Below are 26,646 nucleotides of genomic sequence, written 5' to 3' on the forward strand. Positions count from 1 at the left end.
CCACGCCAGTGAAGCGCGAACAGCACGGCGAGGATCTGAGCAGGTGTTTAAATTATATTTCTTTGGTACAAGTTACTTAGACTGCGCACAATAACGCATATAAAGCCTCATTAGTACTTGTCTAAAACCGTTTAGAGAAGCACTAAGAGAAGTACAGAAATTATCACTGACTGCTGCAGGATTTGCTGGTTTGTTAAAGCCGAAATGCGCACTTCAGATTTGGCCTGTGTAATGCTCGGTGCAGACAGCACGGTGCTGCCTGGGGACAAGGTGCCATGCAGGGACTGTGTAACCTGACAAAAATACAGTAAGAAGGGGGTTAACATTGAGCCACTTCTAGATAAGGCATTCTAGTACCAGTCATTAACTTAATTCCTACCAGTCTAAAGTATTACAGAACATGTCTGTCAATTTTTAGTCATTAAGTTTTAATAAAATAATGCCAACTTAATGTTCTCATTATCTATTAGTTATCTTTTTTTAACTAGATAGAAGAATGACCTGTCAAATACATTGAAGCCCAGCGTTTTCTGTAACCTAATATATCCCTGCAGAAGAAAAGGGTACATGAGGAAGTGCTGCTGGCTCTGCTGAGAGCTCTGCTGGAAAGAGAGGTCAGACTGGAATGTCTCTCATTGTAAAGCAGCCTTCCAATATTGTAAAGGTTTGGTTTTTTTTACTACCCATGGGAACATGGCAGGGCAGCCCACAACATGTTTTTGTCCTACAAAATCCACACACTTCAAGACAACAATTTAAAAAATGGAAGCATCATTCCCTGTGAACTGTGTTTGTTTTCTGAGGTATCTGCTCTTCACATTAAGAATTTTTTTTTGGAAAGTCAATGCAAGGGTGTTCCTTTAGTGCAGAACAAAATGTTTCTCCCATATGCTTGAAAGCAAGAAGCTGGAAATGTTACCTCATTTGTAAGACAAATTCTGGTAGCACTTGGGAGGGAAAATGATGGCCTACCTCATGGCATGAAATAAGACAGTAAAAACTCTTCAAACCTTTACCCTTTTGTAGCTTTCTTCTCTGATACTCATGTATGCTAGGCAATTAGATCAGATAAAAAAGCCCAAGAGAAAATTTGCATAAGGATGTAGGTTCAAGCTGTACATTTTTGATGGTGTGACACCTATTATCTCATGGAGACATTACAGCATTTTGTAGATGATGGAGTTCAAGGACTGAAACACACTGACAGTGTCTGAAATGGGAAATATATAATTTTTGCAACAAGAAAGAAGCTGACCAGTGCTGTACTGGTATCTTTCAGCTGAAGTATGAACACTCTATGAGCCCACATTACTAAAAGTCCTGGCAGTGCATGGAGTACAACACAGGAAAATGCCTCCGAGCTGCTTTTGTGCAGCCCAAAGAAGCTCAACCATTTCCTAAATACAACTCTTGGACTGAGGAATGTCGCAGGACTTGTCTCCATGCCTGGCAGACAGAAATGATTCCTGTCTCTGTCTTGTCCTGTGGCATAGCCCAGCCTATGGAAAGAGCAGCAACTGAACAGAAGGACCCTGCTCAACAGGAACAGGCTCTGTGATACCAGAGGGGCAGTGAGTACCAGTGTGCACTCTGCAGCCTGCACTGTGTGTGCTTTGCAGGCACACAGGAACTCATTTGGCAAAAGCAGAATTACATCTGAGTGAGTGAGTTTCACATGCAAATTGTTTTGTGGGAAATACAGCTGCTTGACTTGAAATTGAAGTCTCCAAACCTCAAAGAATTTACTGTTCATGCTGGCCACAAAGGGACAGGTTCTTCTCTGGGATACTCAAACCCTGAGAGGGTAATGGGGTCTCTCTGGCCCAATACCTGAAGCAGCCATCACAAGTCTATTAAGTTTGCTGTTCAACTTTTCTGGTTTGAGATCTTGATGATTCAAGTATGTTAAAACATGACTCAAACTTGCAATTAAAAGGTATTTCATTATTACTTTGGAACATACTGAAGGCTGGCTGATGATGTTGCAGTATTTAACCTTTTGACATAGCTTACTTCTGGTTTTAGAACTTTGTGAGAAGATTGAGGCACCATATTTCTTTCATTAAAAACAGCTTAGAGTTTAGAGAGGAAATTACATGAAAGGCTAGGCAGTAAGCCACACTTCTCTTGATTGGTGCATGATTTTTAACCTAACTTTTAAGGATGCCCAAATAACTTTATTTTCCTCAACGTAGTACGAAGATGCCATTTCTGCTTCATTTTGGTCATACCACAGTTCACTGTTTGATAGCTGCCATCATTTCTGCACCCATTTCCCAAAGTTTCTTCCATTCCCTTTCCACTGCTGCTTTTCAGATCACAGTATAAAACCCCAACAACACCCAAGCCCTCAGTCAGATTGCTGCTTGCTCATTAGAATCCCCATAGAGATGGGGAAATACCCCAGTGATTCTCAGCCTCCTGATGTAGCCATGTGTGGTAAGAAATGATATAAAGAGCAAGAAACAGAGCTTAAAATATTAACTGACTCTTCTGGTGAATCTTCCAGCTAGGTTTCATCATTCATTGTCCAAAAAGCTAACAAGGGAACTCTCTAGATGTATACTGGTACTTTGATGTGACACAACCTGCTTGGAAGTCTCAACAACACTCATCACACACTCAGGTGGTGCCAGACAGTCTCAGAAAACACCCTCTGCCTTTAAAGGAACAAAGACTTTCTCATGCAGAAGTGTAATTAGTAAGCCTGGACTAATTATAGTTCTTTCAAGTCCGAAAAAAGCACAGAGAATGTTGTAAAATAAAATGTAATACTTTACTTTTCTGTATCTATTTTATCAGCCTGATAAATTATCTACAAATGCATAAAACTTAAGCAACACTGTCCAATGCACTCAGAATGGTCCCAAACTCAATTACAAGTAAAGCACATTAAAGATTTACTGTACAGTAAACAAATGGGTGAAAAACTGTAATTTATTGAAACTCATAACTCAAAAAATATAAGATGCTGTAGTGTACAATATGTTACACAAAGCACCCTGGGGTGCACATTCAAGTCAAGTAATAACTCCATCGCCCCCCAAACCCTGGTACCCCAGTACTTTTTCCATATACAATCATGCACATTTACTCTTCAAGAGGAAGCCCCCAGTATTCTGATGTGTTAAATAGCACCAAAATCATCATTGTTCATTGAAAAAAATGGGGAGCTAAATTAACTTGGCCATTACTTTTGACAGATATTATACATTCATGGAATTAAACAGTCAAAACTAACCTAAAAAGTGTGTACTGTAACAATTACTGTTCTAATTTGAAGTTCTCCCCGTACAGCAGTAGTGGAGGCTATCTGCTCTAAGCAAAGCTACTTATGTACTTCCTACACACAGCTCATCTGCCTTTTTTGTTGGAAATAAATCTATGAGAGGTGTGGAAAACTTGGATCTTTCAAGAACTACTACTGGTCGTAAGTAATGCAGCTGTTTTAAGGCAAGGTCTCCACAGTCCGTTAGGGCCTTGTCCAAGATTGCCCTCAGATTTTCTAAAGAAGGGGCAGAGGAGGACTCTGACAGCAAGGGCTGGATCTCTGTTAGCTGCCCAGGATTGTTTGGGGTTATGATTACATTTTCATCACTTACAAAGTTGTTTACTGGTGCATTCCCTTGACTGTCTCCCTCTTTTTGCAACATTTCATCTACTGGCAACTGCTCAGGAGACTCCCATTCTACGACCTCATCACAATCATCATCATCATCATCATCCTTTCCCTCACTCTCCTGAATAAATTTTAAAAATGAAGACTCAAATCCCATTGGTTTATATGTCTTTAAATCAAATGGTTTGGACACAGGAGGCTTTTGAAATTTGTCTTTTGTTGCACAAAGTACATTTCTTTTTGCATTCTGATTAACAGCGCTATGTTGACATCCTTCTGGGTCTTTCTCTCTTGGCAACTCTAATTGTAAACTGGACAAAGAAGAGCTATTCTCTCTTTCACTGCTTTCAGAAAGATCTTCAGTTTTACACACAGTTGTCTCCCTGCTGTTAGGCTCTTCAAAAGAGGTGTTCTTGGAACTGTGGTTATATTTTAAAGTGCCTGAATACACAAAGGCACTGGCATCACCATTCACACCGCTCGGTGAACATTGGTTTTGGTCTTCATTACTCTCATCTGGAGGATCACATGCTGGGTTTGCAACAAGGGGTTTGTCACTCTCCTGCACGGGCTCAGAATTAGCTGATTTATCCTCGTTAACTTCTACACCTTCTTTATCCAAGTCTGAAGCTGTGTTAGAGCAGGACTGCTTCTCAATCATGATGCCACATTTGACACAAAGGACGAGTTTCTGAAGGCGCTGCTCGATGTACATGTTGGTCATCTGGTGTGTGCGCTTGTAGTGCCTCACGATGCTGCTCTCCAGTTTGACCACAGACAGGCAGCCCTGCACCATGCAGGGGTACTGGGTCTGGTTAGACTTCTCTTTGCACATTTGTAGGGCTTCCTCTTTTGTTTTGAAATTCAGCAAATGCTTTTCCCTGCTTCTGTTCATTCTTTTAGCTCTGTCTTTTAATTGTTTCCCATTCTGCTTGCTTGTGCCAAAGCTGTCTTTCAAACAATTTTGCTCATTTTTATCTTCATCATCTTCCTCCTCTTTGTGATTTCCAAAGAGACTATCATAATATTCACTGTGTCTGAAATATACATGTTGAGAATAGTGACTGTAATTTGTGAAAATTCGATTGCAGCCATTAAGGTCACAATGGATTTCAAAATCTTTGTTTAATTTTTCTTCATTGGCATGTTCTTCTATTAGGTGCCGTTTAAGCTTATTAAATGTATAAAATACAGCATGGCAGTGCGCTTGGTTACAAGCAAATCTGGCAGACTCAGCTTCAGAAAGCAGTTTTTGATCCTCTAAGATTTCATTGTGGAAGTCACTACAATGTTTAGCAAGAGCTTTAGAACACAGAAAACGCTTACCACACTCTTTGTGTTTGCATGCAAATATTTTTTTACATTTGACAAGTTCCCTTTTTGTTCTTGCTTTGTCTTTTTCTAGGCAGAGCTGTTCCTTATTATACTGGTGAACAGTTCTGTAGTGGCGAATCAAACCTTTCTGGTTTGTGAATGCTGAGTTGCAGCTTTTATGTATACAATGAAATGGTTTGTGGTACTTATGCAATATGTAACATAAGTTTCCTTTAGCAACTGTTCTTTTGCTTCCTCTTCCCTGTCTTGCTTCCAGTTCTTCCCTATGACTGTCCAGGGAAGTTATGCTAGATGTTTTTCTTGTTACATCATTGTCTGTCTCCTCATTGGACTCCAAATCAGTCTCAGAACAGCAGTCTTCCTTTTTTGGGTGACACAGCTGTTCAGAGTCCGAGTGTCCAGAGAACCCAACGCTGTTTGCACAGGCAGGCACTGGAGCAGTGCTATTCTTATGCATGTCCTCTGTACACAAACCTACATGATCAAATTTTTCACTAGGACACACCTTGTGAGCCACCCTCTGACAGCCAATTTGATGTTTGTTTCTGTAGTGAATTCGAAGATGCGTTTTTCTTGTAAAAGATCTTTGGCAAATATGACACTTAAATGGTGAATATCGATGCTGGAACATATTTAGCTGAAGAACCATTTCCTTTGAATAGTTATGCTTTTTAACATAATGCATTAAGAGAGCTTCTCTGGTCACAAACTCACATGTACATCCGTGACATTCACAGAAAAATGGTTTAGCAGCCAGTTGAGTAAGGTACTGGCTGGGTAAATTATCTTCTTGATCTTGAAGGTGAAATTTTGAGGTAGCTTCATCAACTGACTCAGGGCACTTGGCATCCCTAGATGAATAGCCCAGGAAAGATTTCTGTCTTGAAGAATTCTGAATGTTATTTTTTAAGCTTAGGTGTTTCAAGCCTAACATTAGTTCCAACATGTTATCTTCAATGTCTAGTTCTTTAGAGCTGTCATAAAAAGATGTTTCTGGGGAAGAAGGACAAGTTTCTTCCCTCAGGCCACTGCTTCCTTTAGCATCTACAGCACAACACACACTTTCTGGAGAGTCAGCATTTGTATCAGAATTATGACCTAACTCTGGACTCATCTCTGTAGGGGATTTACTGTCCTGAGCATCATTCAACAGATCAAGAAAGTATTTAGTTTTCATTTCCATATTTCTTTTACCTTTGAAGTTGTATGGATGGACCCTTCGAAGGTGCTTTTGCATACTTCTGGAATTTTTGTGGGTGGAACAGCAGCCTTCAAAACCACAGGAAAGATTTTTTTCATCAAAGCAAACTGCCACATTGGAACACTGTTCTTTCATATTTGCTGGATGGAAGACTCCTTCCTGGGACACGACAAAACCTGGAACTGACTGGTTGTGAGCCACTGTTCCAAGGAGCTGTGGGGATGTCTGACCTTGGCTTGCTGCAGCATCTGCCCTGTGCTTCCCACAATGCAGGCTGCAATTACTTTCACTGTTGAGATCTTCACTGTCAGAGAGAGATTCTTCCTTCACCTGTGGAATTTCCTGAGAACCTGAGGGATCCAAGTTATCATTCAGATTGGAATTTTCAGATTGTTCAAGCAGCCGAGACTCTGGAAGATAACTGGATTTTTCTTCTGAAACCAATCCTTCGAGGTTCAGCGTTTGCTTCCCTTCCCCATTTGACACTTTAATATCATGTGCCGCGAGGTGATTCTGAAATTCAGTCTTTGAATAATAAAACTTCTTACAACCAAAATAGTTACAAGTGTACGACGCATCCCTGAAGTGCTGCGCCTCGTGATGGTAAAGCTGCCCTAAGTCACTGAAAACAATATTACAGCCGTTGAGCTCGCACTTATAGCGAAGGTCATCGTGGGTTTGTTTGTGGTTGAGCAGCTCGTTGACAGAGCCAAACCTGGCGTAGCAGTCCATGGACACGCACATGTAGGGCTGGGGCCCGCAGTGCACGCGCTCGTGCTCCCGCAGGTGGAACGAGGTCATGAAGTGGCGGCGGCAGAACGCGCACTTCTCCCTCCTGTTCTTCATGTCCAAGTAGTGCTTGGCGTTCTCGTCGTTGTTCTGGTGTTCAGCTTTCAGGTGTACGCTCAGGTACTTGAACTGTTTAAATACTCTGGAACAATCTGTGCCAGGGCAGGGGTAGATGTCCCTGTCTTGCAGCTGGCAGTTTTCCAGTTGGCTGAAGGTGACGTATTCCTCTGTGTCATCGTCGAAGCTTTCAGGGAGCTGTGTCTGGTGTGACCTTTCTGGAAACACTGGGGGTGGGCTGCTGGGAGCTGTTGCCTTTTGTGGTGATCTCTCTTTTTTCAGAATTATTTTCTTTTTAGGTCTGTGTGTTCTGCTAGGTGGCATTTTAACATGTTCCATTACGTGTGGTACAAAAAATTCCTTTCTCTTGAATTTTTTTGTGCAAACAGGACATGTATAAATACCATCTTCCATGTGCATCTTAGAATGATGCAGTATTCTGGCCTCTATGCACTCCCTTTTGCAGAGCACACAAAAAAACTTGTATTGAAGCCATCTCTGGTATCTTTCTGAAGAACCAATGGGTTTTTTTACTCTTGCTTTTTCCTTAGGGTGGCTCATTGTGTCTTTTCCATCATAATATTTGTGTTCTTTTGTCTCATCATAGTCACTAAAGAAAGTTTCTAACATGTCAGTTTCATTGAGTGACAGATGACAACCTGCATCATCCTCAGAATCAGAAGCTACCTTCCCTAATAGTTTAAGACAATGCCTCTTCAAAGTCTTCCAGTCCCAAAATTCAGGATCAAATGGCCAATATGCTTTCAAAGCTAACAGCAGTTCACAGCGGAGTGAATTCGGAACCAGTGCGTTCTCTTCATCAAATTTTTGGTCTGGCTGCATATAGAGCTCTTCCAAGGCATTAAATCCATTCAAAGTTGGCTCCAGTAAGAATTCTGTGAGCTGACAGGCTCTTCTAACTTCAAGGTCTTCTGGTAAAAGGCAAGCAATTGTTTTGCACACTGATGTCTTCATTTCATCGCTTCCGTTGGACCTGATCTGAAGGGCTCTCACACACAACAACACAGACACAGCAAGTCCTGCTTCCTCTGCCTGTTTAAAGAAAACAGAAGATTTTTATTAGTATGGTCTTAGGCATAATCAGAAAGTATGAATAATGAAATAAGCTATATCTTTTTTTTTTCAGGTCAATAGAATTATTACGAAAACAATAAATTCATGTAGACAGCTCTAGCTGTGTCCAAAAACTCAGGACTGTTACTTACTTCAGATTGTATGACTCTTATCAAGAAAAATAAATGCTGTAGTGTCTTGGCAATGATGCCAAACTGACGACATCTCTCCAAAAAGGAATCTAAGGAAGGATCTATTCTTCTTTGCAGTTTGCTCCAGAAAAGTGTCAGCTCCCTGTGAAGAGTTGAAAGCAGAATGTAAGAACATTGCAAATACACACAATCTGTGCACTCACAGTGTGTCAGTTCAGAGCTGATGTCAAGACAAATTTAAGTGTTATTCAAGGACAGCACACACTTTAATTAGGTCCTGATCTCCAAGTAACACTGCAGAGAACTGTTCCTGTGCTCCCAGCATCAGATCAAACCCCTGTGTATCTCCTGATCCTTACAGGGGAAAGGCACTGGCACTGGGATTCATCTCAGTGCACACATCTACAGCTGCAGGCTTCCTTTCTAGACAAAATAAACCCAGTCTCACACTTCCAGAGCCTGTACCTCTCACATAAAAATTTAAAATGGATAAGATGAATCATAACACGAAGTTGCCATTTCTCTTCCAATAAGCAAGCAGCTGCACAAGGACTGCTAGGTACACCACCAGAACTTCAATTTATACATCTCTGCAATGTCAGCATCACCATGAGACAGAAGACTTCATTCTCCCATCTCATACCTAGGGAAGGCAGCTGGAACTTGAGAATTCTTGGGGTTACAGAAATTATAAAAATATAAAAAGGCTCTTGGAGGGGAAGTGGAGAGAAGCAACAGTGTGTTGCCTCTGCTCATTCCTAATACTGACATCTCTGTGGAACAGGTCAGAAAAATGCACCAGGCTTTCATGGGGCCAAGAAATCCCACGGAATAACAGACTGACAACATCCTCTGTGGAACCACAGAGTCAGGGGTTTAACAGCAACCCTGAGAGCACTGACCCACCAGCACTGACAGATCCATCACCCCACAGCAGCACCAGTGTTCATGCCAATAGTGTGAGTGCTGTTTCGGTTTTAAATTATTTAAACATTACTTTTGCTATACTCTATTAGCATAGCAACTTGTGACAAAATAAGTAATTACCTAGGAAGAGCTTCAGTCTGATGCACTTCTCAAGTAAATGATAAATTCCCCTTCTCTACACATTTTTGTACTATATTCACTCAATTCTAGCTAGTGTGGAACAATCAGCAGAAGCAGTTTATACTTACCAAGAGCAATACACATTTGCTGTTTGAAGCTGATGGGTAAGATATGTTGTACAAAGAATAAATGCAGTGTTTTCTTGTCCCTCAGACTCCAGATTACAGATGATGTCTAGTACCTCTTTGCAATCCACCTTTGCAATCTTAAAGAAAAAGAAAATTAAAAAGAAAAGGCACTTTATTCTCAAAATATGTTTATGTTTCTAAAAGAAATGCACATTTACTAAATCAAAGTCTTACAAACAAAACATTATAGCTCCTGTGCCCAGAGATCATGCCACACCTTTCAGCTACAAGATGGTATGAGAATTTCACCTGTTAGTTCTGATCCCTTCTCAATATCAGTTTTATTTGGGACAATCTTCCACTTTGGCAGCTTAGCTAAATACTTGCATGCAGGCAACCATCTATCTAAAACTTCCCATTCTATGTGTCTGCACTTACAGGGATTCTTGTGTTACTTTTGAAAATTGCAAGCCAGGTTCAAAAAGATCAAGAGTTGTGAAAAAGCCAGGCCCTTGTTCTCCTCATCCCTTGGTGCTGATTCTGAACAACCACATTTCAAAGCATGATGACAGAAACAGAAGTGTTTGGAGCAGTGCTGATTTTGGCTGGGGTAGAGTTCATTTTCTTCCTGGCTGGTGTGGGGCTGTGTTTGGGATTTCTGCTGGACACAGGGTTGATAACACAGAGATGTTTTTGTTATTGCTGAGCAAAGGAGGCTGGAAGGACACACAGCCAGGACAGGTGACCCCAGCTGACCAAAGGATGTTCCAGACAATGGCATCATGCTCACTGCATACAGTGAGGGGAAGGAGGAGGAAGGGGAGTGGGTTGAGAGATGGAATTTGTCTTCTCAAATCTCCATTATGCACAATTGTGCCTTGCTCTCCTGGAGCTGCCTGCCCATGGGCAGCAGTGAATTGATTCCTGCTTTTGCTTCACCTATCATTTTGTCTTTATCCCCACCTACAAGTTCTCTCACTTTTACCCTTCCCCTTCTGTCCCTGGTACTGCTGCTAGGGGAGTTGAGCAAGCAGCTGTGAAGGGCCTGGGTCCAGCTGGGGTCTGTTCCCTTAAATATCAAAGCACTGTCACCTAAATAGCTTTCTGAGGTTTCTCTCTTGCCAGGGGTAAAATCAGTGACACTCCCTCCTTCCTCCCCCCCCAAAATCTGCTGTATTTTACTTTATCCAGTGCAAAACTGACACATCTGCAAGGCCTTGCAGCTTGTGAATTGCTCTGGAAATGTCTGCTGCAAGAGCTCAGTTCTGGGGCTCAAGTTGAACACCAGAAGTCAGTGGACCCTAGAAAGTGCTGGCATTGCTGAATGAACTCCAGTGTCAAGCCTGAATGGGAAACTGGGTTAATATCCCTGCTCTGCTCTTCCTGCTGAATGAGATGGCTGCAAAAATCAGTTTAACTTCCTGTTGTTTGTTCTCTATCATTGTTATTCATGATGAGCAAGAAGTTTGAAATGTTTATAATATCAACAGCTGTTTAAAGTACATATTGCTAGAACACAGTCTGTGCTGTGAAGCAGAATAGATCCAGTGAAAAAAATTATTAAAACATAATGTTGTCTTAGTAGTAAATGCTCTTCATAATTAGTGTTTGTGGCTTCTATCCAAGCTGACACCCTGGTTTGATACAGATATGTCCTACCTTAAGCAGACATTGCTGAACTTGCTTGGATTTGTGTCCTTGTCATGGTTTAACCCCAGCTGGACCCAGGCCTCTCAAAGCTGCTCAACTCCCCTACCAGAGGTACCAGGGACTGAATTGGAAGGGTAAAAAGAGAAAACTTGTAGGAGGAGGTAAAGACAATATAATAGGTGAAGCCAAAGCCATGCACAAAAGCAAAGCAAAAGCAGGGATTAATTCACTGCAGGCAGCTCCAGGAGAGCAAGGCACAATTGTGCATAATGGAGATTTGAGAAGACAAATTCCATCTCTCAGCACACTCCCCTTCCCCTCACTGTATGCAGTGAGCATGATGCCATGGTCTGGAACATCCTTTGGTCAGCTGGGTCACCTGTCCTGGCTGTGTGTCCTTCCAGCCTCCTTTGCTCTGGGTGAGCAATAACAAAAACATCTCTGTGTTATAACCCTGTGTATCAAACCAGGGCGTCAGCTTGGATATGAGCCACAAACAGTAATTATGAAGAGCATAAGAGTTAAACATTCAGATAATATACATGTATTTACATATTTCTAGAGAAGTATGCACTTACAGATGCATATATACACTTGTGTGTGCATATATTTGCCATTAATTATAGATATAGATAGAAATAGTTTAATTTGTAGGAGCTCAGCAATTTACCTTCCACACCTGACTTAGCCAGCCCTATCACATCCAATTCCTGCAAAGGGATGACCACACATTGTCCAATCTTTCAAAATAATCTTTCAAAATTCCTCTTATGGAACTCTGCTGCAACAGTTTCACTCTTCAGCTTCAGTGCTTAGTACTACATAAATAAATTCTAAAATGTTTCATAAATATATATTAAAAAGGGACTGTAGGTTACTGACCTCCTTGATGGAATCTTCATTAGGCAGCATTGAACACACACATGTGATGTAGGCTTGGCGAAAAGATGAAACATTTGCAATTTCTGGAGAATCTGCACACAATTTTGACAAGAAGGTGGCCTGGGGGATGCAGTTGGACTTCATCAAATGTTTGATTCGCATCTGCAGAAAGGAAGGCCCTTCTCGTGTAATCAATTTATTAGCTAGGAAAAGAAAAAATCCTTTGAGAACAGACCAATTTACAGGTGACACTTCAATGAAATTGTCTCACTGCATTCACACTTCTTCACAAATTTGTGTAGGGACTGTGTTTTTAGGAAACTCTGGGCATGGTGACAAATGACTCTGCATCCCCTGTGGATCCCCAAGGGCTGTGGGTGAATCTCTACATCCTTTGTGGATTTCTGCATCCCCCATTGGTCCCCACAGGCTGTGGGTGGATCTCTGCATCCTTTGTGGATCTCTGCATCCCCTGTGGATCCCCACAGGCTGTGGGTGGATCTCTGCATCCCCCATGGATCCCCACAGGCTGTGGGTGGATCTCTGCATCCCCCGTGGATCCCCACAGGCTGTGGGTGGATCTCTGCATCCCCTGTGGATCCCCACGGGCTGTGGGTGGATCTCTGCATCCCCCATGGATCCATGGATTTCAGGGACACAGCTGTTTCACCATGGTCTCACCACAGCCTGCAGAGGAATCTCAGCTCTGGCACCTGGAGCACCTCCTCCCCTTCCTTCTCCACTGCCCTTAGTGTTTCCCTCACATGTTCTCACCTCCTTCTCTTCTCTAGTTGGAATTCAAATTGCTCCCACTTTGTTTTGATTTTCTTCTTAAATCTGTTATCACAGAGGCTTTTCCATCATTTCTACGTGGCCCAGCCTTGGCCAGCAGCATGCCCATCTCCAGAGCCATCAGGGACTGGCTCTGCTGGACATGGTGGAAGGTTCCAGCAGCTTCTCACAGAAGCCACTTCCATGCCCCCCCTCACTATCAAAAACCAGGCTGTGCAAAACCAACATGATGAAATCGTGCACTTCAAAATATCTGTGGTGCTATTTCCAGCTTTACATAAATATCTTCACAAAGCCTTGATATGAGTCTCCAGATCTGTACATCATTCAAAAAACTCTTGTGAATTAAGAGATGGTTCTACACATGCTGACACTACATGCAGTAATGGCATGAACCAAAGAATAAACTGTAAAAGAAATCATGGAAATGCATGAGACATTCTGATAAAACACAAACTAGAATGGTGTTCTGCAGCAACTGCAGTCAACCAGTTACCTCTGGTGCATGCAAGAGACTCTGGATTAGTCAAAAAAGAATGCCTGCTTTAGACTAACAACTTGAGAAAATATTTCTGTTCAACGGCTCTTCCACTGTGTTAGCATCTCATTATTACTATGCAAGATGGATGTTAAGAAACCAAAATGGTATGTACATTTCTGAAAGAGAAGATGGCACATAACAAGAAATTTTAAGTGCAGAAAGCATGAAAACTATTGCCAAAACAAGCAACAGTGTGTTCTAACAGACACTACACTGGTTGGCAGAAAACTCACAACGTGCACCTGAACAGAAAACTCATTTCAGGTACCTGTAGTGAAACTTGTATTCTGCAGGAGTCAGCTTAGTGGTCCATTAGAGTCATTTTAAGATTTAAATCTATGGTAATGGTTTCTGTTTTTCACAGGATAAACCTCTGAGCATTCAACTCTTGATCCAGCTGACACTTCACATTAAAGGAACTTCAATGGATAAAGCAAAAAACTGCCTGACCAAGAGGCAGCCTGCAGTAAGATCTCCAGTTGCTAGGAAACAAGCTCCTCTCTTCCTTAAAAACTGCATCTGTATGACATTGCTTGAATACTCATGGAGGAAAGCTAACAGTGCTTCAAAAAGGATATTTGATGTTATTTGATGCTGCCACAACAGATGGCCAGGAAATCACTGCTAGGGAAAACTCCCACAAAGCTGCATCACCCACTATCAGATCAGGCACCTCTTCAAGTGGAACTGCCATTCATGGGCCTTAGTGCCCACAAACAATTCAAAGCAATTCTCCAAGTCCCTGTTTCTACACCTCTTGGCTCACAGAATATTCCTCTTATGGATCTGGAAAAAAGAAGTAAAGGACATACTAGAAAAAAAATAATCCTTTAACCTCCTCTAAGGTTTAGATTCCTCTTGTTTACACAGCTAGACATGCACTTGGCAACTGCTTAAATGAAGTTTTACTGAAGTGTCAGAGCCAGCTAGTCAAGACATGGGAAATATTTTAAGACTCCTTGCAGTCAGTGAAATGAATCACTTCCAGTTTAACAGTCACAATTTATCTTCCAGCACAAATGAGAAGCTTTGATGGAGGTGGATGCTCTGCCAGAATGCACAGGAGGGTCTCAGCTGGCTGCAGTGTTTGAGAGCAGTCAGTTATCACATGCTCCCCCACAAAGGGGGGCAGCTCTGTGCCCTCAGGCCAATTCTTTCACACCTAAACGAGTGTGTAGTGAACTTTGCAAAGGAGCCAAATGACAAACTGAGCTCCCTGTCAGGCAGATGTAAGTGATGATGGTAGGAGCAAAATGCAGAAATGAGTCACCAGTCAGACATCTGTCCTAGCCCTTAGCTTTACTCCAAAGTGGAAAGTTTCCTCTTTTCCTGAAAAAGGAACAAAAACTGAGGAATAGACAGCAAAATGAGAAGAGATGTTTTCCCTCAGAGAACCTAATTTTATACTCAGTCCTAAATCTGTTACATTTCCATACATGTCCATGAACAGACTTTCCTGTTCCTTCTCTTCCTAGCTCTCCTGCTGTTATGTGTTCTGTCACAGTGTTCTATCAAACTTCTCAAGACTAAAACAGCTTGCTATAAAAATCAGCACAGACACCCTGCAACCCTTCCCTCTCCAAACCCTTTAGCCAAGAGGGCAGTGCAGATTCCAGCTGTACACACATCTTAAGAGCTCTCTTATGCCAGGACCAAATAGTAACAATAAGAGATTCCTCTCTCACTCAAAACACTTGCAGTGAAAGATAATTTAAGTTACACCACAATATTATGAATACAACCTTTATAAAGCATGAAAAGACTCTGTGGTCACTATGATGAACACTCCAGAGAAACATCATCTTGGGTGAGCATTTCTGCTGAAAGTCCCTGTGGAACAGGACAACAGGACAGGTGCTGATGTGCAGTAAGATTTGTTAAGGATGCACAGCTGGCACTGAGGTCTGTGTATTAGACAGCAGCAGTTGTTGCATGGTTATCCCAGCTGTCCTACAGCTCCTCAAGACAGACATACTAAGTTGTTGGAATTCATCTGCTACACTCAACAAGCTGACCCCAACCTCTTTGGTTCAGGGTTTGTTAAGACAAAAGTTGGGGGGAAGTTTTGGAATCAGTATTAAAGCTGCCTGAGGCACAGAACTACATGGGATGACACAAATTCAACAGCATCAACTATGGCCCCATCAGGATGCTGGTATTGGTTAGTCACCTAAAAGGCTTCAATTGAAATGATTTTTTAAGCCCTTTCCTCAAGCAATTATTAATGCCCCAACCAACCATCCTGAGCAGCTGAAATTAAAATTTCCTGACAGTAAAAATTAGGAACCACAAGCCTAGCACAGGGCAGTGCAATTTATTAACATATTAACAGTCACAGAGCAGCAGAACTCACTGCAATGCTGCAATGAAACTTTTGCTGGAACAAATTTGGCAAACCATATTTATATTTGATGTCAGTTTCTTTTCCAGGCCAGTGCATTAAAAACCAGAATTAAAATGAAGAACTCTAAACAAGAAAGGCAGGAACCTGACTCACCTTCAGGATTGTTCACTCAAGTAAGCATCTGATGACCATTAGCATGAACTGCCAGTTCACAAAACACAGCTGCAGCTGGGCACACTGAGCCACTCTCACATCTGGCAGACAGCAGCAAAATCTAAGAATGCTTTTCAGGTACTCATCACAAAACCCCAAAAAGCATAAAAAATAGACTATTCAAAGAAATTAAGCTTTAGATGACTGAAAGAGACACTTTGTGAAGCTGCTGTTGTACTGAAGGTTAAAATGTCAGTTTAACTAAGGCAACTGAAAATCCATTGCACTGGAGCTCCTTCTCCCAAGTTTAAAAGCAGAACTGCCATCCCCTCTGGGACCTGCAGGAAATAAATTTTGATTCCTCCTATTTTTATCAAATAAAGCCTGCTAGCACAGAACATGCAGATCAAAGAAGTGACACAAGTGAAAGAACAAAGACAAACCTTTTAACTCATCAGTGACTTACAATCTGTTACAGAAATTAGCATTTACTTGATATGATTCTGAAAGTAACAAATGATTAAGATAATTTAGTAGACATTTAGAGATAGTTAATTAGTTAATACCAACTCCAACCATGTCCTACACAAGGCCAAGAGACCAATTCCAGCTGCTCGGACAGAGCAAGCAGAAAAACAAACCAAGGTCTCCAAGACTGCCACAAATGCAAGACATGTGGGAGAAGCAACATTTTAGGCAGGTATTCAACTTCTCAGAACTACCCTTTACTTAAAATGTCTAACACTTTACTTGAGAAATGTGCTTTTGCCAGATTTGTCTAATACAGGATTCCTGAGTCACATTCAGACTGTTTAGGTGTGCCTGTAGAGTATTCCAGACTACCTAAAAATGCACTAATTAATGTCACAAAGCCAGAATTAACTGTATTGGAAAAGGCCTTTGAGATCATCAAGTCCAACCTATGACCTAACACCCCCTCATCAATGAAACCATGGCACTGAGTGTCACATCCAGTCTGTTTTTAAACACCTCCAGGACTGAGACTCCACCTCCTCCCTGGGCAGACTATCCCAGTGCCCAATCCCTCTTTCAGTGAAGAATTTTTTCCCAATGTCCAGCCTACACTTCCCCTGATGCAGCTTAAGGCTGTGGCCTCTTGGCCTGCCACTGCTTGCCTGGGAGAAGAGGCCAACCCCACCTGACTACACCCTGCAGGTAGCTGAGGAGAGTGGAAATGTCCCCCCCCATAGCCTCCTTTTCTCCAGGTTACACAACCCCAGCTCCACCAGGCACTGCTCCACCAGCCTTGCCCTTCTCTGGACTTGTCTGAACACCACAGTGTTCCTCCTGAGCTGAGGGCCCAGAACTGGACACAGCACTTGAGGTGCAGCCCAGGACTGCTGAGTCCAGGGGCAGAAGCATTCCCTGCTCCTGAAATAGAGATTTTTAGAGTTCACTTGAATTAGCAATATGAATCAAGCAGTTAGAGTTTAGCCTGTAGAACTATGTGTTGAATTTTAACCTTTTTACTTAAGAAACCTCTGCATGGTACACAGGGCATAGGAAAATGTAAATTTCTGAAGCTTCTTGCATAACAAACAATACCAGAGAAGAGCAAGTGATGCAAAGAGCCCAGATAAAGGGACTCCTCCATCTCCAAGCTGATCAAGGCTGACAGACTAAGCACCAAGGGACCAAAAGCACATGTGCAAAGAAGAAAAGTTCAAATGTGCAACCACCACAGCAAACAAGGCACGCCCAGAAGGGCGTGGATCTGATTACCATGCAAGGACAGGCAGGGCCAGGGCTTGAATATGCATGAAAAAGTTGTGCAATGTAATGAATATGGAACACCTCTGTGAATAAAGATGTGGCTCAGACTGAGGCTCAGGGCACAATTTTCACAGAGCTCTCTCGCTTGTGCCAGGCACTGACATCCACACCCACCTCAGAATTATATCTGCTTGTGGAGTTTATTTATTTATTCCATGTATTGCTTCACTCCTGCTGGCACAGCACTCCTGACCCTGGCCAGGTGCCTGTGGCCTTCTTGGCCACCTGAAGCCACCCTGGCTCATGCCCAGCTGCTGTCCAGCAGCACCCCCAGGTCCCTTTCTGCCCAGCCACTGTCCCCAGCCTGCAGTGCTGCAGGGGACTGAGAAACTCCCACACCTTGGCCACAACAGAGTGGTTTGGAATGTAATCACCTTCTTTTATAAACTATTGGTATTCTGCTGTTCATTTCCTTATCTCATTGCTGTTTACAAGTAAATTGTTCTTATCTCAACTCAGCCTTCATCTCCCTCTCACCAGAGAGGGTGGGGAAAAGGGAGCAGCTGAGTGGGGCTAAATGTTTCCAGCTGAGTTTAAACCACAACAGTTCGAATATTTCTGCCATGCTATTAATACCTGACATGAAGACTGCAGCCCAAACTGGCTGCTCTTTTTTTAGCACAAGGAGCAACATATTGCCTCAATAACTGTAACATGTTTCTATTTATTTCTTAAAAATACTGACATACTTCAGCTCAAAGAGAGGCTACCCAAAGCCAGAACGGAAGAAAACTTAAAATACTTTTTTTTTCTCCTCACTTTTTAAGAGTTTATTTTAAATTCTTCCTTCCTTCTGTATTATTTTTAACTTTAGACTACCAGAGGCAAACTGCAGTCTAGTGCACTGTTAATGAAACAGATAAAATACCTACAAGTACTTAATGACACCGCTAATGGGAAAAAATCAGAGTAAAAAGAGAATTTACTAGAAGTCATTAGAAAGACTATATTACATAAAGTGACACTAGCACCTCCTGTTCCTCACCTCTCAGCAGTTTCTGAATCAAGATCTTATTTCCATACACATTTCTAAACACAAAGTGCCTCCCAACCTAGAGTTAATAACACTCCACACTGCCCTTCCACATCCATGTTTTATGTCTCTGAGAAGTATGGACATACTCAATTCCTCCTTGTGAAGAGTTCAGGAAAACATTTAAAAGCACAGAGTTATAAGAAACAAAGCATCTCAGGTAGAAAATTTCTGTATTTTTATGATTGAAAAAGAAATAATTATTTTTAAAAGTGGACTTTCAAAGTATTCAAACTGATGGATAGTACAGTCCAAGCAGAGATGCACTGCTTGTACAAGTGGACACATTATTCAAAATGCCAGTGAGACAGTTTCATAATAAGCATTATTCAGCAACATATGAATACTAGCCCACAATACAATTCAAAATGCAACTCTTCTGTCTTCAAGTCACTGCTTTCCCACCAAAACTGCCCCAAGTAATTTCTGAACAACCACACATCATCTCTAGAAACACACTCTTACCTTCCTCAGTTTCTACTGGTTGCTGGGATAGAATTTTAAGAAGAACTGGATTTTTCCATACCCCTTCCCTTGTGATATCCACCAATATTTGGAGGTTGTTATTCCCAAATTCCAGTAAAGCATCATGGGAATCCTATAAAATGTAAAAAAAAGTCATTAAGAGTCTTAGCTAAAAATTAAGCCAAAGTAATTTTACATTATCTATCCCAATATTTCACTATATGCTAATGTTTTCACACTATTCCTCTCAGTAATTACTGCTGTGACAAGTTTGCATTGGGATTTTATAGTCCAATGTCCTTTCACTTTTCTAATCCTACTGCAAAATGTTCCAGTTTCAGACTGAGCTGACTGAAATGGCTTAAATCAAAAAGCCTAGTCTGCAATTTTTATGGTTCTCCATGTACATGTGTGTATATATATTAAAAAAAACAGGAATTGTATAAAAGACAAAGGATGATTCTGTAACAAAGCATATAATGTTATTGAAAAATCAGAAGATTAAATAATTTAATTAAATAAATTAGTAACACAATGGTAAGAGTCTAAAATTGCACATTTAGTGTTTACACTAAAGATGAGCCAGTCAATTCACTTTGAGAGCCATGAGAGCCATCAGTCACTACCTGAAGAATGCCATGGGATATTTCATCATTAAGATGAAAACTTTCTTCTACTAATGAAGATGCAAATCTCTTAGAAACTAATCTATATATCCAGTGCATTTATTCTAAGATCCAGGGATTTCTAATCCCAGCAGATTTGCTGCTGTGAAGCCTGACCCAGAGACTCTCCATGACCAGCAGCTGAGGTTCACCCACAAACCCTCTGTACACAGCACATTGCTCACAGTGATCAGCAAATTCTGCTGCTTTGAATTCTGCAAATCTGAGGAGTAAAGGAGGAATTAAAAAAAGACATTACACATGGGAAGAATCTAGAATCTAACACAGAAAAGAAAGCAGCTTGAAACAAATTCCGGGCATTTGATGTCCCTGTTTGAGAAACAGATGTAGAGTGACTTGAACTGAAAGCATTAAATATCATCTTTCAGAATTTTCTAATGCTGACAAATAAAGCCAACTAACTGTAAGCAATTTGTGGCTGCACCTTCACTAAAAATGCTTCTCACAGCAGATCTTAAGTTCAATATGTGGCAATGCCCCCTCCTTCTGCTGAGCTGCGTGTCAAGTTTGTATTTTTAACACAATCTTTAACCTCAGGCTTGCTACAGATAGCCTCTGTTGTACCTTTACTGGAGAAAGGTTTCTAGAGACTTGAAGAGTAAGAAACCCTGGGGAACTACAGGCCAGTCAGCACAGCCTGACCCCAAAAAGAACATGGACAAATTCTCCTGGAAACTACACCCAGCAATCTGACTACCTGCTGTGATGAGCTACAAATCACATTAGTCATACTTGGCAAGGCTTCTGACAATCTCCCACAGTATCTTGAAAACAAAATTGTTAAAATAAGGAAAAGTGGACAAAATACAGGTAAAAAAAACAGCTCAATAGCCAGACTTAAAGGCTTGTGACAAACTGTACAAACCCAACTGGCAGCTGGCTCCCATTGCACTTCTCAGGGTGAGCTGGTATTTTAAACACATTTATTGTCTGAATAATGGGATAGAGCACATTCATTAGCTGCCAGTCCTACAGAGCCAGGAGAGCAGCTGACACTGCTGGGCAGGCATCAGGGCATCCAACAGGCTGCAGAACACCCCTGCTGCATCCAACAGGCTGCAGAACACCCCTGCATCATCCAACAGGCTGCAGAACCATCCCTGCTGCACTCACCAGGCTGCAGAACCATCCCTGCTGCATCCAACAGGCTGCAGAACCATCCCTGCTGCATCCAACAGGCTGCAGAACACCCCTGCTGCATCCAACAGGCTGCAGAACCATCCCTGCATCATCCAACAGGCTGCAGAACACCCCTGCATCATCCAACAGGCTGCAGAACCATCCCTGCTGCATCCAACAGGCTGCAGAACCATCCCTGCTGCACTCAACAGGCTGCAGAACCATCCCTGCTGCACTCAACAGGCTGCAGAACACCCCTGATGCACTCACCAGGCTGCAGAACATCCCTGCTGCATCCAACAGGCTGCAGAACACCCCTGATGCACTCACCAGGCTGCAGAACATCCCTAGGTTGCATCCAACAGGCTGCAGAATCATCCCTGCTGCATCCAGCAGGCTGCAGAACACCCCTGCTGCATCCAACAGGCTGCAGAACATCCCTGCTGCACTCAACAGGCTGCAGAACCATCCCTGCTGCATCCAACAGGCTGCAGAACATCCCTGCTGCATCCAACAGGCTGCAGAACACCCATGCATCATCCAATAGGCTGCAGAACCATCCCTGCATCATCCAACAGGCTGCAGAACCATCCCTGCTGCACTCAACAGGCTGCAGAACATCCCTGCTGCACTCAACAGGCTGCAGAACATCCCTGCTGCATCCAACAGGCTGCAGAACATCCCAGCTGCATCCAACAGGCTGCAGAACATCCCTAGGCTGCATCCAACAGGCTGCAGAACATCCCTAGGCTGCATCCAACAGGCTGCAGAACCATCTCTGCTGCATCCAACAGGCTGCAGAACACCCCTGCTGCATCCAACAGGCTGCAGAACCATCCCTGCATCATCCAACAGGCTGCAGAACATCCCTAGGCTGCATCCAACAGGCTGCAGAACACCCCTGCTGCATCCAACAGGCTGCAGAACATCCCTAGGTTGCATCCAACAGGCTGCAGAATCATCCCTGCTGCATCCAGCAGGCTGCAGAACACCCCTGCTGCATCCAACAGGCTGCAGAACATCCCTGCTGCACTCAACAGGCTGCAGAACCATCCCTGCTGCATCCAACAGGCTGCAGAACATCCCTGCTGCATCCAACAGGCTGCAGAACACCCATGCATCATCCAATAGGCTGCAGAACCATCCCTGCATCATCCAACAGGCTGCAGAACATCCCTAGGCTGCATCCAACAGGCTGCAGAACACCCCTGCTGCATCCAACAGGCTGCAGAACATCCCTGCATCATCCAACAGGCTGCAGAACATCCCTGCTGCATCCAACAGGCTGCAGAACACCCCTGCTGCATCCAACAGGCTGCAGAACATCCCTAGGCTGCATCCAACAGGCTGCAGAACATCCCTGCATCATCCAACAGGCTGCAGAACATCCCTGCTGCATCCAACAGGCTGCAGAACATCCCTGACAGGGACTCAGTGAGGCTCCACACAGGCAAATGTTAGCACTGCTCATGGTCCAACCCCCAGTATCAGAACAGGTTGGTCCCTGTCACAAAGGCCCAACCTTTGGCCAATAGCCAAGCTGGCCAGGTTCCAGTTTGGCACCACAGGTCTCTAGGGTCTGTAATTTAAGTGTAGGTCAGCAGTGAGATCTTACTGCAAACAAGGCTGGCTATGCTGAACAGTCTCAGAGCATGACCAAGAGATTCCTGAAGTGTTTATTCCTGTTTGACACCTCTGAAATCCCACTGCAGTACAACACCTGGTTTGCAACTGTTCTGTGCAATTCATTTACCACAGTAATCCACATCCAGTACAGATCACCAAGTGTAGAAGAGAGGGTGAAAAGGAAAATCTTAGAGCTGTCTTTATCTTCACTATATTGCCAGAATGTAGCTGGAGCTGTCTAGGGAGGGAGTCACAGGAAAAGAAATTCTCTAAATGTGTGTGCAGGAAGTGTTTCCATATGTAAACACTCATTTTGAAAGGACTAATGGAAGTTTGTGCATTTTCCATTGCTTAAAGACAACATCAGGTGGGGCAGGACCCTAAGCAGCCTGATTGAAGAAAGCTCTCTCACTCTGAGTGAAGAGGTGGATCAGGTAACTGAGCTTTCTTCCAGCACACTCATGCCTCTGCCACAACAGAAACCTTCAGAGAGCTGCAGATTGAACACACTGAAATTTCAAACTATGTCTGAAAGCACACTGAAACTGTCTGTAAGCACACTTTGTGGAAGTCAGTGCTTCTGCCCTATATGAGTATTTTTCCAACTGAAAGAAAAAACCCAAATCAACAGAGTGAACAAAACCCCACACATTAGGAGTTCTTTCCAAATGCAGAACTATAGTTCCACCTTCTAAGGACCATAAAATTAGCAGTCTCATAGCTGAATGCAACAATGTTTTTGGTTTTGGTAACTTTAACAATCCCAATCTTCCTTAGCTGTACCAAAGATTTTCTGTAGCTATTGCCTCAAAGTTAATTTTAGTTTACATGTTGTAACTGTGTTCCAACTGTTAGCTCATAGCAACCTGCTAACTGACATCATGAAAGACCACACTACTCCTAGAAGTGATTATAAAGGAAGTAAAACTAGGGAGGGAGTTATTGGTAAGACCTCCTCAAAAATCAGGTGTTGGTATTGGCAGAGGAGTTGGTGTTAATTGGAAGATGCAAAGACAGCCAGGTAGATTCTTGCAAAGACTGATTGCTGGTTTTGAGCCTGAAATGCTACTCACAAGGTTAAAAGTAATTTTGGAGTGCCACACCTGGACCCTAAAGACACAATGGACTTTGGATGCTCTTGACCAGAACTTAAACTGCTCTTAACTATCAGCACTGAGAGACTGATACACAAAGGTTTCAGGCTTTGAATTTGAACTGAATTTTCCTTTGAATTGAAGGATTTGAGAAAATCACTTAAACAATCCTTAGGCTCACACAGGTGTTCTTCCTCTCAAACCTTTGCTTCCACTGCATGTGGAACAGTGAACAAACTCACCACAAAGACCCTCAGAGAAGAAGTGGGGTTTTCCTTTTTTTGCTTTTTAAACTAAAACATGATCAATTCCCCTCTTTACACTGAGCTAAATGACATGCCAATAGAACCAGCCAGGTGAATGACACACAATGCTTAACACAATGTTACTGTCAAACGATGCTCAAGTTGCAGCCTCAAAACAGCTTTAAAAACATCACTGGAAAACAACAAACTGATCTAAATTTGCATCCATGAAACACCTAACACAGCCCAGTTTCTGTAACTGGTAGTTATTTCCTATGGGAAGTCTATGTATTTTATCTTCAGTCTTGAGGATGATTAAGAAAACAGCTACAGGTGTGCAGGTAGACAAGATACTGGATCTCACCTAAAAAATCAATAGAAGCCCATTTCAACAACCTCTACTTCAGCCTTTCCCAACTACATATCACACAGCATTAAGTCTTTTCAGCACAACATGATAAATTCTCTTCCTTCACACTAATGTTAAAGCATTATTCTCAGTCTCAACTATAGATCAGGTCAAAGACTAACTCCAAAACCCATCAGCATTTAAGAGCCTGTGTGTTCAAACTTGACCTTGAAGACTGAATTTGATGAGGTTTAATCAGGTTTACTCAGCACAGGTGTTTTGCCCTAGAAAGGGGTGGAATTACCAATCAAAGCACTGAGGAGCTCAGAAACAGCCAGAGCTGCCCATTGATCTGCCATCACTCCTGGAATGACATTAAAAATTAATAAATCATACAACCTGGACAGAGGTTAGGAACTGAAAATGCCACTGTCCCTCAGATTATGACATTAAATTATTCAGCCATCCAACATAAACAATGGCATTCCAATAGCAACTGTTCCCTAAGCTGAGAGCTCCAGGATGCAGAGCCAGCAGAGCCCAGTCCAGCTATGGGGATCCATCACATTCCAGCACCTCTGTATTGAGGGCTGAAAGGACCTGAGAAGATGAGAAAAAAGAGGCTTTTGATACAAGCTGAGTGTTTGAGATTCAGGGTATCAATATCAAAATACCAAGCACAAAATTCACCCACACATGGAGCATAAATATTTAACTACTGTCACTACACTCCCCTTGCACTACAGTGCTTAGCTGAACCATATAAAGTTAATACTAATGGGAATATATGCAAAAATCTATTATTTATACATATATATAATACCTATTATTTGTATATATATATAAAAATAAATAAAATACAGCCAAAGTCCTTCAAGAAACTTAATGCAACATTTACATATATAGATCTCATGAAGCTACTGCAACACCATAAACAGGTTCTAAAGAGGAGGACATAAAACATTTCAGTCTAGATGAAGTTAGGAAAGAATAAAACAGTAAGAATCTATAGACAAAGTTCAAAAGAAAAGACAAGCCTTGAAACAGTTTGCTGAAGGCATCAGGATTTTTCAGTCCTAGCAGCTTAGAGTGATCAGCATCTACTACAGCTTCACAGAAGCTTTTTGGCTTATGCTCTCCCTCAACTCAGAGTTTTCATAAATCAAGCATTGATGCTCTTTGTAAGGGAACCCTGTTCCACAACCCATATTCAATAACCAAAACATCTCTGTTCCCACTGAAGATGTTTTTGAATGCATGGTTTTACCTTCTTCACCTGACTAGATTATATTAATCCACACAGTACTTCTCCACTGAGCTCCTCCCCCAGATTAACAGTTTACTTGTATCAAAGCCCTGTTGTAATTCTGCCCAAATACTTTCACTCATCTTTTACAGCTTTTCCCCACTTGTACCTGCATCTTTGTGCTTGCTGCCACTAAATAAATCCATGCTGAGACTCCTGCCATACAATCTCACATCTTGTTTTCATTTTGCCCAAGCTGCCTCTGATCTTGCTTAGGGATGAGGAAAACTGACTCATGGGTGACTGCAGAACATAACTGCTGTTATTTAGGATACCAGAACAAACAGGTTCAGACCCCAAATAAAGATTTTGACAGCGTTTTGTGTGTCCAGTATAAGCTGGACATCAGTGACACTCCCAGGTCTAGGACAATCCCCATACCTTGATGCTTTGCAATGCAAGCCCTCACTCATCCTTCACATTCCTGGGATGAAAATTTATTTGAAATTTCACTGATTCCCATTACCTGTGTAGATTGTTACAGAGCAACAATTACTGCAGGCAGATCCAAAAAATACCTCCCAAATTAGGAGTTACAGTCCTCTTGTCTGTTTTGTTAGGAAAGCAATAAGCACATTTACATCCATCAGTCTTGGGCATGTGCTAACATAATATTCTGTGGTGCTTTCCTACTGGATTTGCCTGCACATCACAGTCACACACAGGTTTTTAACTGCAAGACAGCCTACAAGTGATTCCTGTCCCTACTGCCCTTCACATGACTCACACACTCCTGTGGTGACAAATGGGTTCCTGCTGTACTCCAAGGCAGGGTCCAAGTGTTGTCATTCTCATACTTCTGCCAAAAAGCTACTTCAAAATCTTATTAGAAACACCTGTTTGTAAAAGTTCACAAACCTCTTCAGCACGTTTTCAGAACATTACCATGTTTAATCCATTCACTATCTGAACTATGGGCAGCATTAGGTGAATGCTAAACTTGGAAGCTGTAGCTTCAAAAAGTCACTACAAAAGCCAAGTATATATTACTACTCCTGGCAGCAGCACATCTTGAATTTTCCCTTAGTTCTAAAAGTTGACATCTGAGATGAGAGAGATCTGAGCTTTGCCACCCTTTGCAGAACCCCAGAAGAGAAGGGCTCACATGTCTCAAACACCAATAGTGAGATGCTGAGGATCCAACAAAGTTGTTGGTAATAACACA

General features: G+C 42.3%; 1 protein-coding gene across 1 annotated transcript in view; it reads right to left on the bottom strand.

Moving 5' to 3' along the window:
• Positions 1 to 2,919: 2,919 nt before the first annotated feature.
• Positions 2,920 to 26,646, bottom strand: part of RLF (RLF zinc finger) — a 38,405-nt gene continuing 14,678 nt past the window's right edge. Inside the window, exons 4-8 of the mRNA XM_058040362.1 lie at positions 19,057 to 19,189; positions 11,935 to 12,137; positions 9,403 to 9,539; positions 8,228 to 8,369; positions 2,920 to 8,054 (exon numbers count right to left, since the gene is read on the bottom strand). Coding sequence (XP_057896345.1) covers positions 3,333 to 8,054; positions 8,228 to 8,369; positions 9,403 to 9,539; positions 11,935 to 12,137; positions 19,057 to 19,189 — 5,337 coding nt within the window. The 3' untranslated portion in view covers positions 2,920 to 3,332. The remainder of the gene's footprint in view (positions 8,055 to 8,227; positions 8,370 to 9,402; positions 9,540 to 11,934; positions 12,138 to 19,056; positions 19,190 to 26,646) is intronic.

The sequence above is a fragment of the Melospiza georgiana genome, chromosome 24 (assembly GCF_028018845.1).
Source record: "Melospiza georgiana isolate bMelGeo1 chromosome 24, bMelGeo1.pri, whole genome shotgun sequence".
Classification (NCBI taxonomy): domain Eukaryota; kingdom Metazoa; phylum Chordata; class Aves; order Passeriformes; family Passerellidae; genus Melospiza; species Melospiza georgiana.